The following is a 13,092-nucleotide window of genomic DNA, read 5'->3' as shown; positions in this document are numbered from 1 at the left end:
GGTTGAGAAATCCGTTGAATGTTCGCACTGGTAACCAGTACTTTGATTTGCATTAAGCCTGGACTCTTAGGAACACAAACAATGATAACTTGTTCTCCATTTTGAGAGATAGGTGAGTTGTTGAACTTGGTTTATTGGTGAAAAACAAAACCATAAGGGTCGTGTGATCCTTCCTCCTGATGAGTTATGGGCTTGAGTGGAGGGACCCGGCTTGCTGGAGCTGTGTTACCAGTGGTCACCACTGGGGTCACGGAACCTTTGGAAGTAGGTGGGGGCTGCGCAAAGACTCTTACATGCGTGTTTCAATCTTGACTCTTCTGGGAAGGCCCATTATACGTGTGTTTTGCTTTGCTCTATAGTTACCAGCTGACAAGTGGCTACAAGCCGGCACCGATGGACCTGAGCTTTATCAAACTCACCCCGTCTCAGGAAGCAATGGTGGACAAATTGGCAGAAAATGCTCACAACGTGTGGGCCCGGGACCGGATCCGGCAGGGCTGGACCTACGGCATCCAGCAGGTACTTGGGGATTGACGCAGCCTGTTTTTAAAGCTACGTGAGGTCCCAGACGGGCCTTTTGGAACATACGGGGTTTTCTCTTAACAAGGGACAACAGCCTCACGTGGTCTCTTGACTCAGAATCCCTGACCTGCTAACGTGGCTCTTCTCAACACCAAGACTTGTCAGCCACCTGTGCAGGGAGAGTGCATGTTCTCTACGTTAGCCCAGTGCTTGTGACCGTGGCAGAAGGTAGACGCTGAAAGAGGTCCTGCAGGTGGCTTTTGTCACTGCTGTGGTTGTTTTTACTTTTTCTTCCCCTGGAGAGGTCTCGCTTTATATTGATGCAGACCTTCATTTGCTTAACTCCTTTGTATTGGCCCTGTTCCGGGAACTTCTGGAGCCCGCGGAGACCAAGGGGATGGGAGAGGCGGCCTTGACCCTCAGGGCCTTGGCGTTTTGTTCTCTTTCACTGTTGTGTTTACTGTCTCACTTCCTCAGGTTGTTGGCATTGCTTTGATGACCGCACCTTTTTCTTCCCGTAGGACGTCAAGAACAGAAGAAACCCGCGCCTTGTGCCCTACAGCCTTCTGGATGACAGAACCAAGAAGTCCAACAAGGACAGCCTCCGGGAGGCGGTGCGCACGCTGCTGGGGTACGGCTACAGCCTGGAGGCGCCCGACCAAGACCACGGTACTGCCGGCTCCCTCTGCTCCCTCTGCTTGCAACATCACGGGCAGGGTTTACGGCCAAATAAGTGAAAAAAGGGAGCACAGACAGAGTCCGTAGTGTGTAATCTCGTGTGCAGTTCAGAACAGCTGTCGCCAGCCTTTCGGACCTCATGGACCACCAGTGGTCTGTGGTTGGCGACTGCTGGTTTAGAGCACCTTTTCCTGAAGGATTAACCGTCTCTCAGGAGCGTGGCCCAGACCACAGCGGTTTACTTCCTGAGGAGTCTAAGGAGTCTGCCTGGTTCGGACATTGCCCCCATCCCATCCACCAGCGGTCCTTCGAAGAGCTGTGTTTAGTTGTTTATGGGAATAAATTGTAGTGGGATCTAGTGTTTTCTAAGCCTTCATTATTTATACTCATTCATGTAGGCAGTATCTATTAGTGCAATATTTTACTTTAAGGAAAACACATTAGAATAGGCCAGGCGTCCTCAAACTACGGCCCGCGGGCCACATGTGGGTGTTTTTGCCGTTTTGTTTTTTTTACTTCAAAATAAGATATATGCAGTGTGCATAGGAATTTGTTCATAGTTTTTTTTAAAACTATAGTCCGGACCTCCAACGGTCTGAGGGACAGTGAACTGGCCCCCCGTTTAAAAAGTTTGAGGACCCCTGGAATAGGCAATCAATAAATATGTGTTGAGTATATGGACTTTTTTTTTTTTAATCCTCAACCTTTTGGTGTACATTCTCATGGTCACCTGGCTTCAGGTTCCATGGCTGAGGTTTCTCACTCCTGGCCCTCTCAATCCACATGCACACACTCAGCCCATATGTGCTCAATTAGTCCACGTGCACCTACTGTCAGTCCACGTGTATCCCCTCTCAGTCCACGTGCTTCCCCTCTCAGTCCACGTGCACCTACTCTCAGTCCACGTGTATCCCCTCTCAGTCCACGTGCTTCCCCTCTCAGTCCACGTGCACCTACTCTCAGTCCACGTGTATCCCCTCTCAGTCCACGTGCGTCCCCTCTCAGTCCACGTGCGTCCCCTCTCAGTCCATGTGCACCTACTGTCAGTCCACCTGTGTCCTCTCTCAGTCCACGTGCGTCCCCTCTATCTACTGTGTCCTCTCAATGCACGTGTGTCCCATTGCCTACAGATGTTTTTCCCTTTGCACTGCACTGATTCTGATGTCAGGCCTGACCCTTTTACTTGCTTAAACACTATGTGTGTGTGCAGCACATTATGGTGAAGATGTGGGGAGAGGGAGTTTTGCCCTCATTCATGCTGCCTGGGAGTGTGTGGATGGTGACCCTTCCCTGCTTTTTATAGCTTTCTGACTCCCCCTCGTTGCCTGGTTGTTTCTTTCCTCTTCTCTCTCACCCGCCAATGTCCATTCATTTCTTATGGGCAGTGGTTTCAGTCTCTTGTGCTGTCTCTTTCTATCTATCCATGACTCACGTTTATCTCATCTTCCGCTACCAAGCCACCAACTGCTGGTAGGTCTTTGCACAGAAGGAACTCTCTCCCTCAGAGGCAGCGCCCCACCTTCACGGTCACCAGCTCGCCACAGCCTCGTGCGGAAGCCGGTGCTCCCTGCGCCTCGCTGGCTCGTGGGCTGCCCGTCCTGATGAACACACTTAGTACATGTGCACCAGCTGGGAGGAGAGTGTCACTAGCACATCACTGTGGGTGTAGTTATAAAGTCACGTGGTATCTGCCCCCCTTTCATTGTTCCCTGTGATCACAGACTCTCCTTACATTCCCAGCTGCCCGAGCAGAAGTGTGCAGCAGCCCTGGGGAACGGTTCCGCATCTTCCGGGCTGAGAAAACCTACGCCGTGAAGGCGGGAAGGTGGTACTTTGAGTTCGAGGCTGTCACTGCTGGGGACATGCGCGTTGGCTGGAGCAGGCCAGGCTGCCAGCCTGATCAGGAGCTGGGCTGCGACGAACATGCCTTCGCCTTTGACGGCTTCAAGGTGAGGGGGCGCCAGGCAGCAGCCAGGGGGTGGGAGGCATCCTCCCTGCCGGGCCCGGCTGCCCCCGGAGGCCCCCGGGAGCACAGCCACACAGCCCTTTGCAGAGCCCGTGTTGGGAAGATGGTTCCCAGGGAAACTCCTGCCCTTATAGTTTCAAAACAGTGTTCTCCACCCACAAACACAGGAAAGCCTTGTCAGAAAGATGAAGCACCATGTCTAACAAAAGTGTTAAAAATACACCCACTCATTAAAATGCACACACCTTGACACAGCAGTTCCATGGAAGAAATCGATCCTCAAGCAATAATTAATGATAGGTAGACACCTTTAATCACTGTAAGAATACCTAAGGCAATGCGGTTTATAATCACAGAAAGTTTCCATTTTCAACATCATTAGGCATTTTCATTTTTTTGGCTCCGGGGAAGCTTATTTTATTATTTATACATCATATAAATGTTTGAATGTTATTTTACCCGTATAAAATATTAAAAATTTGCGTGTATGAACGTAGTCACAATAGACTAGTAGTCATTCTTGCTGATAAAATAGATCTTTTATTTGTTTTCTCTAATTTTCCTCCAGTGGACTCTATTCCTTTTTATATGAGGGAAATTTAATGGGAAAAAGGGAATTACAATAAGTAAGCAATCGTGTAGGAGTTTGGCGGTGGGCTCTCAGGGGTGCATGGAGGGCGAGCACTTCTAGGCTAGAAACGAGCATTGTGTCCTCTTTGTTCTGAAATGTCTTATCTTTATTTTTCCTGAATTCTGCTTCTTACTTCAGATGGGGAAGTTGAACACCTTGTGATACCTAATGTAGTTAAATAAATTTTCTAAAAACTGAGTATTTTACTTGAGAAGAATCATATTATTGTTTTGCATTGGTGACTGTATCTCATTACATATTAGATCACAGTGAAGGTGACATTTAGGGGAAAGTTAAAAGATTTACCTGGAAAATCAGTATCGCTAATTTTGTATCTACAGATCAATAGAATATACTATAGATTCAACTATCACACTTATCCTCTGTGTATATCAAACAATATTGGCATCTATATTCAGTCTTCAGCTTTTTATTTCAGCAAACATATTGTAAACATTTTTAGGTTTGGTTTGAAACTTTATTTTATTATACAGGGTGGAGCAAAGGTTTACTGTTGTTTGTATGGAAGATAATATAACAATGAATAAATAATAATACAAAAATAAACTCTTGTGTGTACTCACAACCTTAAACCTACTTTTGCCCCACCTTCTATATTGAAATGCGTTAAGATTTCCATTTTGTTATATATTGGTGCCATTGTTCCAAGGAATGGAACTTTCTTTTGAAATGGATGAAAACTAGAATGTCATTCAATGATAAATTCCCAGCTTGAGTCTCTGCTCATAATTCTTTGTATTTGGGGGAGTAGAGAGAAACCACCCATGTCCCGGGAAGCATTCATTGTAGAAAGAAAAATAAAATGTTAAAGACAGAGTTTTCTTTTGAATAGAAAGTATGTGGAGTAGGTTTTTAAAGTGACAGGTTCTCAAAACGATGAAAGAGCATTTGGGCTTTTCTCGAGTCAGCGCACACAGTGTTGCCATCAGGGACTTAGGACTCCCAGATCCCGGCTCTGGGGTGGGGGTGGGGAGAGGAGGGCTGCCGTGAGTCCTGCAGGCAGTGGGGGTGCGTTCTCCCAGCTTTCTCGGTGACAATGACTCTTCGGTCCCCAGGCCCAGCGGTGGCACCAGGGCAATGAGCACTACGGGCGCGCCTGGCAAGCAGGCGATGTCATGGGGTGCATGGTGGACATGACGGAGCGCACCATGATGTTCACACTGAACGGCGAAATCCTTCTTGATGACTCAGGGTCAGAGCTGGCTTTCAAGGACTTTGACGTTGGTGACGGTAAGTGCGTTGGGGGCGGCACAAGGAGGCTCTTGGCTCTGATGCCCGTGACCCCGTCTTTGCTTGAGGGTGAGGGCCGGGGAGCTGCCGCTGGAAGTCGCATGGGCACCCTCATGGCCTGTTTGATCAGACGCCCTTGACATTGCTCTAGCTGAGGCTTCTTCGCACGACTGAGCTACGGCTGCTTGAACGTGCATAAGAAAATAAATGGCAGGCAAGAGGCGCATTTTCCACAAATGTTGAGTTTTTATTTAGGCTTTCCCTCTGAGCTGCTTATAGCTTCTGTCTGTTCACTCATTTCATAAAAATGTAACGAGAGCCTCCCCGTTCAGGCCCTCTGCTGGATGCTGAGAGGACAAAGATGAATAAACCCTGTTCTGTCTTTATGCGGTGACAGTTACCAGGGAGTCCTCACTTGTGTGGTTTCTGATCAGTGAGAAGTTCGAAATACTAGTAAAGGGATGCACAGGGCAGAGAGCAGGCAGCTGTGCTGTGGCTCCGGGTGACCTGGGCAGGGATGTAAAAGACGAAAGCCCTTCGTGAGGCAAACACTTCCAGTAAGGGGGCCACTGGCCACACGGGGCTATTTTAATTGACATTAAGTTAAAATTTGAGTTTCTTGCCTGGCTGGCGCGGCTCAGTGGTTGAGTGTTGACTATGAACCAGGAGGTCATGGTTCGATTCCCGGTCAGGGCACATGCCCAGGGATCCTGGAGGACTGGCTGCTGAGCATGCATCTCATGTACAGAGTCCAAGGTGAGGAGCGACATACCTAGAGGTCACAGTTAGCGAATTGTGATGCTGAGATCGAATACTGCCCTTTTGACCTTATGTCTAACACTTAGCATCGGTTCTCTCTTTCTGGAGCAACACTTGTGATCATGCCGTCCTAACAGGCTCTTACACTAATGGAACTGAAGGTGGTGATTCTTCTTTCTTCCAGGATTCATACCTGTGTGCAGCCTTGGGGTGGCTCAGGTGGGAAGGATGAACTTCGGAAAGGACGTGAGCACCTTGAAGTATTTCACCATTTGTGGCTTACAGGAGGGCTACGAGCCATTCGCCGTTAATACCAACAGGGACATTACCATGTGGCTCAGCAAGCGGCTTCCTCAGTTCCTCCAGGTTCCGTCAAACCATGAACATATTGAGGTTTGCTTTTTCTTAAAATATCAGACAATTGCCAAAAGACAGGATAGAATATCTTGACACGTGGGAGTTTTACTTGGACAATTACTGTCACTTACTTAAAAGGTGACCCTGATGTGTTACACAGAAATAGAATTAAGCATAGGCTCAGCCCTGATTTTAAATACTTTATGAGTAGCTGATTAGACTGATGAGCAGTTGTTAATTTTTGTTTTTAGAGGCAATCTCAGGCTCAGTCTGAATAGATGCAGTTATAACATGGATTTCCCAAACCCTCTTCTGAGTTAGAAGCAGAACTATGGGTATATCTGCAACACAGTCTCGCTATACTCAATCGTCTAATTTACAAAATCACACCACATGTGGCTGTGTTTGGGGTTTTAAAGACATGAAACACGTGGTCTTTAGAACCCCCAAATCCACAGTGATGGCTGGAATTGACCTATTGCTTCTCCGTGTGCTAGGTGACCCGGAGAGATAGAACCCCCAAATCCACAGTGATGGCTGGAATTGACCTATTGCTTCTCCGTGTGCTAGGTGACCAGAATAGACGGCACCGCGGACAGCTCTCCATGTTTAAAGGTCACTCAGAAGTCCTTCAGTTCCCAGAACAGCAGCACGGACATCATGTTCTACCGGCTGAGCATGCCCATCGAGTGCGCAGAGGTCTTCTCCAGGACGGCGGCCGGGGGGCTCCCGGGTGCCGGCCTCTTCGGGCCCAAGAGCGATCTGGAGGATTACGACGCGGATTCTGATTTCGAGGTTCTGATGAAGACAGCTCATGGCCATCTGGTGCCCGATCGAGTGGACAAGGACAAAGAAGCTACAAAACCAGAGTTTAATAACCACAAAGATTACGCGCAGGAAAAGCCCTCTCGTCTGAAACAAAGGTCGCTGATCTCTGCAAAGTGATTCTCAGAGTGAGCTCGTTCTGTGGGGAGGGTTGCAGTGGAGGCCAGGGATTTCCCACGTCAGTTTTTTCTTTCTCTTCGCCCTTCTTCATGCACAAAGGATTCTGTAGGGGACAGTTAAGCACCCTGTTTGTCATCTGATTTGTTACCACAGACGTACTCTATCCCGAGTTCCTTTTTTATGCCTTTTCATTTTGGTAAAAAAAAAAAAAAAAAACACAAGAAAATTTACCATCTTAACCACTTTTAAGTGCACTTACAAATTTTAAGTGTACAGCACAGTTGAGTGAACAGTAGTGTTTGGTGTGATCACATTGTTGTGAAACATCTTCAGCACGTTTTCATCTTGCAAAACCGAAACCCTATACCTGTGGTCGGCAAACTGCGGCTCGCGAGCCACATGCGGCTCTTTGGCCCCTTGAGTGTGGCTCTTCCACAAAATACCACAGTCTGGGCAAGTCTTACTTTAAAGAAGTGGCGTTAGAAGAAGTTTAAGTTTAAAAAATTTGGCTCTCAAAAGAAATTTCAATCGTTGTAATGTTGATATTTGGCTCTGTTGACTAATGAGTTTGCCGACCACTGCCCTATACCCATTAAGTTTCCTTTCCACCTCCCCCCAGGCGCTGGTAACTACCATTCTACCTTTGGTTTCTATGAATTTGACTAATCTGGTACCTCTTATAAGTGGAATCATACAGTATTTTTCTTTGTGTGACTGGTTTGTCTCCTAAGTGTAATGTCCTCAAGGTTCATCCATGTTGTAGCATGTCAGACCTTCTTCCCTTTTTAAAGGCTGAGTAATATTCCATTGTGTATATAAACCACATTTTGTTTATCATTCATCTCTCCATTCATTGATGGATGTTTGACTTAATTCTACCTCTTGGCTATGGTAAACAGTGCTGTTGTCAACATGGATATAAAAATACCCTTTCAAGACCCAACTTTCATTTATTTTAGATATATACCCAGAAATAGGATTTCTGGTAGTTCTATTTTTAAGTTTTTAAGGAATCTTCATATTGTCTTCCAGAGCTGTTGCACCATTTTATGATCTTACCACCACTATACAAGGGTTCAAAGTTATTCACATCCTTGTCAATCCTTGTTATTTTCTGTGTTGTTTTTTTCTTAGTAGCCATCCTAAGGGGGGTGAAGTGATAGCTCATATAGTTTTGATTTGCATTTCCCTGATAATTAGTGCATGTCTTTTCATATTTTTATTGGTCATTTGTAGATCATCTTTGGAGAAATGCCTTTCCAAATTCTTTGTCCATTTTTGGATTGGCATGTTTGCTTTTCTGTTGTTGAGTTGTAGGAGTTCTTTGCATACACTGGATATTAATCTTTAGCAGATATATGGTTTGTAAGTATTTCCCGCCAAGAGTTAGTTTTCAGAATGTCTGTATTTACTTTCTTGGTTGAAACTTAAAGAGTATTCTCCCTAAATAGTATTTTTATGGACAAGAAGGCAACCCATTTTAGCATTTTGCCTTGCACTAAATCTGAATTTCTGAGCCTCAGCATGCTCTGGGTTAGATAACTGCTTGTTGTGAGAGTCTGCCTTGTTCAGGAAACATGGTCTCCATCCACTAGATGCAGGTGGCACACACTTGGCCCCCATCCCATGCTATGACAACCAAAAACATCTCCAGATGTTGCCAGACATCCTCGGGGGAGTGAAATCGCCCTGGTTGATAATCACTGAACTAAGCCGATTATTTGCTTGTGTTTGAAGGAAGCAGAACTTTTAATGTTGCTAACTCCCAGTTCTGTCTTATTTTCAGATTCCTGCTTAGAAAGACAAAGCCGGATTACAGCACGAGCCATTCCGCGAGGCTCACTGAGGACGTCCTTGCGGATGATCGGGACGACTACGACTACCTGATGCAGACGTCCACGGTACGAGGTCGCAGCTCTCGTCATTACGTCAGTCTGTCACTCATCCCACTTGACATTTCAAATAGTCCACTTGAGTCATCATACTTAGCAAGCTTATGTTTAAAATAATTTTTTCTTATTTGGTGGGAGGTGGGGAGGAGTAAAAAGTTGAAATATATATGGATATGCAGTAAAAGAGCTATTTTAGGGAAAAAGGCCTAATTATTTTTTCTTGGCAAAATTTGAATTTGTGACCTAATTTCTCCGAATACATATAATTTCTTTCATCTTTGTGATATGTCTAAAAGAAGATCATTTATATTTTGTTAGAGGTCAAGTTTTGCTCTGTGCCATTTAAAGTTTTCAAAATAGCTAAATGCCAAATGGAAAAAATAGGTAATAGTGTCCCTTAAGTCCCCCCATGTTTGAGATCGGTTTTCACATATTAGATTGGCGCTATTTCAAAGTGATTTTAAGGTGTGGAAATGTGACATTTTAGCGCTAGGAAAGATGACCTATCCACAGGTGTAAAACTCCAGCATAGATTAGCACACTGTGAAAGCCGGCAGAATTCGAAGCTTACTTGCCTAATGGCTGATGATTGTATTGCATAAACATCCTCTATATGTACAAATACATATGGTGTGCATATTATGTGTGTACTCCCACAGTCATGCACACACACACTCAGGAATACAAGAGCCTTCCACCGTTTAGCATGGCTGCTCAGATAGAGACTTCTCTGTTCCCATGATTTCTAGTTGAACTCCGGATCTCTGCTCTAAGGCTCTTCTTAGTTTGCAGTGTTAGTTTTTGGTGTGGATGACATTTTAATTAGGCCCAGTGATTTTAAGCAACTATATTCTTCAACAATCCAAGGACGCTGCAGTTCAGATTGGTTCGTGTTACGTTGCCAACGCCTGCTTTGCTGTCTTCACAGTACTATTACTCGGTGAGGATCTTCCCTGGACAAGAGCCGGCCAGCGTCTGGGTGGGCTGGGTCACGGCCGACTTCCACCAGTACGACACGTGCTTTGACTTGGACAGAGTTCGCACCGTAACCGTGACTCTGGGAGATGAAAAAGGGAAAGTGCACGAAAGGTTGGTTTCCCTCCCTTTCTTACAAGGGACAGCTGATCGAAATGTTGATAAACCTAGGAATTTCCTTTCTTGGATTTCATACCCAGGGTATTATTTCTACTTATAGGAACAATATGATCAAAACCTTAATGTCAGTGTCCTTTCTGGGGCTCAAACAAGCCAGTAAGGAATCTGAGTATTTAAAAGGGAAAACGGTTATAAAGTGAGAGCAGCACACCCTTTTTCGGGTAACAATCATGTTCCTTCAGCTGACATCGCACGTGACTAACAGCTTGGGTTGCCAGTCGCAGCCTTTGTGCCAGGGATTAGGATGGGGAAGGTGAGACAGGGAGCATGTGGTCTGACACGCACCCTGGGACCTGGTTTGTGGGGGGAGACGATTGAAGACTTGAGGGGCTAGTGGTGGAGACCAGGTGGGCGTGTTTGAACTCCGACTGAGGAGCAGTGGGTTCTTTCCTCAGCCTGGCCATTGACTCGCTGTGTGGCTTTGGGTAAGTCACTTACACTTTCTGTGCCATCCTTTTTCATTTGTAAAACAAACCAAACTCAAACCAAACCTTCAAAAAAGTGAGGAAGGCCATTTTCCTTGCAGAAGTAGACAAGAGAAGTCCTGACATTTGCACCTTCCTCTGTGCCCATGTGTCCTCTCGTCCTCCATACGTTGCTTTTATTTTATAGTCGCACCTCGTTTTTGGTGACTAGAAGTTCACTCTCCTGCCTTCAGGTTTTTAGACCTGAAATACTAGAACTTAGACCTTGAGGCAGTGGGCTGGCAAGACTCTCTCATGAGGAGAGCTTCATGTCAGTGTGGGCGCCCCAAACCACCTGTGTCCAGAAATATTCTTGGGGGTTATATTTGATTTTCAGAGAAGGTGATAGTATAAGGGAAGCTGGGGTTGAGCCACTGAATAGATTACTCTGTTGTGGGAATAGTTGAGGGGAGGGTTGTTGAGTCTTAAGGACGCAGTGCAAAGAAGCACAGCTGACCTGGTTATCCAGAAACTGACCAGCTCACCTTTTTAAAAATTTTTTTATTTTTTAATCTCCACTTGAGGTTATTTTTCCATTGATTTTTAGAGAGGGTGGAAGACAGAGGGAAAGACAGAGAGAAACATCGATATGAGAGAAACACATCGATAGGTTGCCTCCTGCATGCGCCCCAACCAGGGCCCGGGCTGGGGAGGAGCTTGCAACCGAGGTGCGTGTCCTTCGCTGGAATTGAACCCAGGACCCGACATTCTATTCACCGAGCCAGACTGGCTAGGGCCATCTCACCTTCTTGTTCTTTGCCTGCCTGTGGCCTGTTTTTTCCTGGTCTCATTAATCTATCTGCTATCTGGTGGCAGACAAAGTGAAAAGAACAATTTTGTTGCCGTCTCTGGTGAAGGTGTGGCTGAGAGTGAAACTCAGTGGGTTGTTCACACTGATTTTGTGCATATTCCAGCTGAGTCTCTCTCCTGGCAGATCACCGGAAGTGTCCCTAAGGGGGCATGTTTTAGCCAAATGGGAAACGTATTGAATGACTGTTGCTCTCATCTCAGAACAGTGGTTAAACACACACACGCGCGCACACATACACACACACAAAATACATCTGAGAATGAAAATTACAAATTTGGATGATTCTTAAATAAACTTCTTTGAACCTCAGAAAAAGATCCAGTTTGGTTTGAGTTTTTGGAGGGAAGGTGCAGGTCAGTTCTTATGTGGTTCCAGCTTGTTGACCTGTCTCCATCAGGTGTGAATTAGGGGCGTGTGCGACCTGATCGGGAGCGTCCACCGGTCAGCCAGGTTCGGGGTCAGACTCGGGCCCATGTGCACCTCCCCCACCACAGCATGAGCTTGTTGCTTGCGCAGCATAACTTAGGTTTAGTCTGCGAGAGATACATGCTTCTGTTATACCTGTGGTTGTACAAAGATAAAAATGTTTTTGAAATTCAGCATCAAACGCAGCAACTGCTACATGGTGTGTGCGGGCGAGAGCATGAGCCCCGGGCAGGTCCGCAACAACAACGGGCTGGAGATCGGCTGCGTGGTGGACGCCGCCAGCGGGCTGCTCACCTTCACGGCCAACGGCAAGGAGCTGAGCACCTACTACCAGGTACCGTCTGTGGGCGCTGCTTCTCCGCAGGGAAGCGTTGTTAACCATTAGAGGAAAGCACACTCTGTAAGATTAGAAAAAAATGAAAACAGGCCCTGGCCAGTGTGGGTCAGTGGTTACAGCATCTGCGCGCGCACCTAACGGTCTTGTGTCCGATTCCCAGGCAAGGGCATGCATCTGGGTTGCAGGTTCTATTCCAGGTCCAGGCCAGGGCGCGTGCGGGAGGCAAATTACAGATGTATCCCTCTCACATTGATGCTTCTCTCTCCCCACCTCCCTTCCACTCTATCTAAAAATCAATGGGAAAAATATCCTTGGGTGAGGATTAACAACAACAAAAAAGGAAATGAAAACAGAACTGAATGAATTATGTATTCTTACTTCTGCTTGAATAATAGCTGTGCCTTACGCCCTTCAGAGCAAAGAGTACATTTCTCCTTAAATGTTCACGTAGCAAAGAAATGAAATGCTCCAAGTAATTGTTGAAAGACGATTTCCATGTGGGAGAAAGGAAAGTCTCCGGTTCGCTTTTGTGGAGTGTTCCCTAGTTGTTGTGAAGAAAATACGTGTTCTTTCTGTTTCTTCCTCTGCTAATATTGTTAAATTCGTTGGTTTTAAGGTGGAGCCAAGCACCAAATTATTTCCTGCAGTTTTCGCACAAGCTACAAGTCCCAATGTTTTCCAGTTTGAGTTGGGAAGAATAAAGGTAAGAAAGACTCATTCTTGGTATTACATTTGGATTGTGTTCTGTTAGGGAATAATATGTACTTCTTAAATTAGTACTGCTATTAATCCTATAAATAAATTTTTAAAATACATTTTTTATTGATTTCAGAGAGGAAGGGAGAGGGAGAGAGACAGAAACATCAGTGTGAGTGAGGGTGTGGGTTACGGACAAGAG

At 45.9% G+C, this 13,092-nt stretch overlaps 1 protein-coding gene across 1 annotated transcript in view; it reads left to right on the top strand.

Moving 5' to 3' along the window:
• Positions 1–13,092, top strand: part of RYR2 (ryanodine receptor 2) — a gene marked incomplete at its 5' end in the record, with an annotated part of 198,852 nt that overhangs the window by 79,266 nt on the left and 106,494 nt on the right. The window contains 10 exons of the mRNA XM_079763764.1: positions 360–519; positions 1,044–1,191; positions 2,941–3,149; positions 4,874–5,048; positions 5,992–6,200; positions 6,735–7,087; positions 8,896–9,010; positions 9,930–10,090; positions 12,032–12,191; positions 12,811–12,897. Of these exons, the coding sequence (XP_079619890.1) occupies positions 360–519; positions 1,044–1,191; positions 2,941–3,149; positions 4,874–5,048; positions 5,992–6,200; positions 6,735–7,087; positions 8,896–9,010; positions 9,930–10,090; positions 12,032–12,191; positions 12,811–12,897 (1,777 nt within the window). The remainder of the gene's footprint in view (positions 1–359; positions 520–1,043; positions 1,192–2,940; positions 3,150–4,873; positions 5,049–5,991; positions 6,201–6,734; positions 7,088–8,895; positions 9,011–9,929; positions 10,091–12,031; positions 12,192–12,810; positions 12,898–13,092) is intronic.

The sequence above is a fragment of the Cnephaeus nilssonii genome (assembly GCF_951640355.1).
Source record: "Cnephaeus nilssonii genome assembly, chromosome: 23".
In the NCBI taxonomy this organism is placed as follows: Eukaryota; Metazoa; Chordata; class Mammalia; order Chiroptera; family Vespertilionidae; genus Cnephaeus; species Cnephaeus nilssonii.
This window is presented reverse-complemented; position numbering and strand designations above follow the sequence as displayed.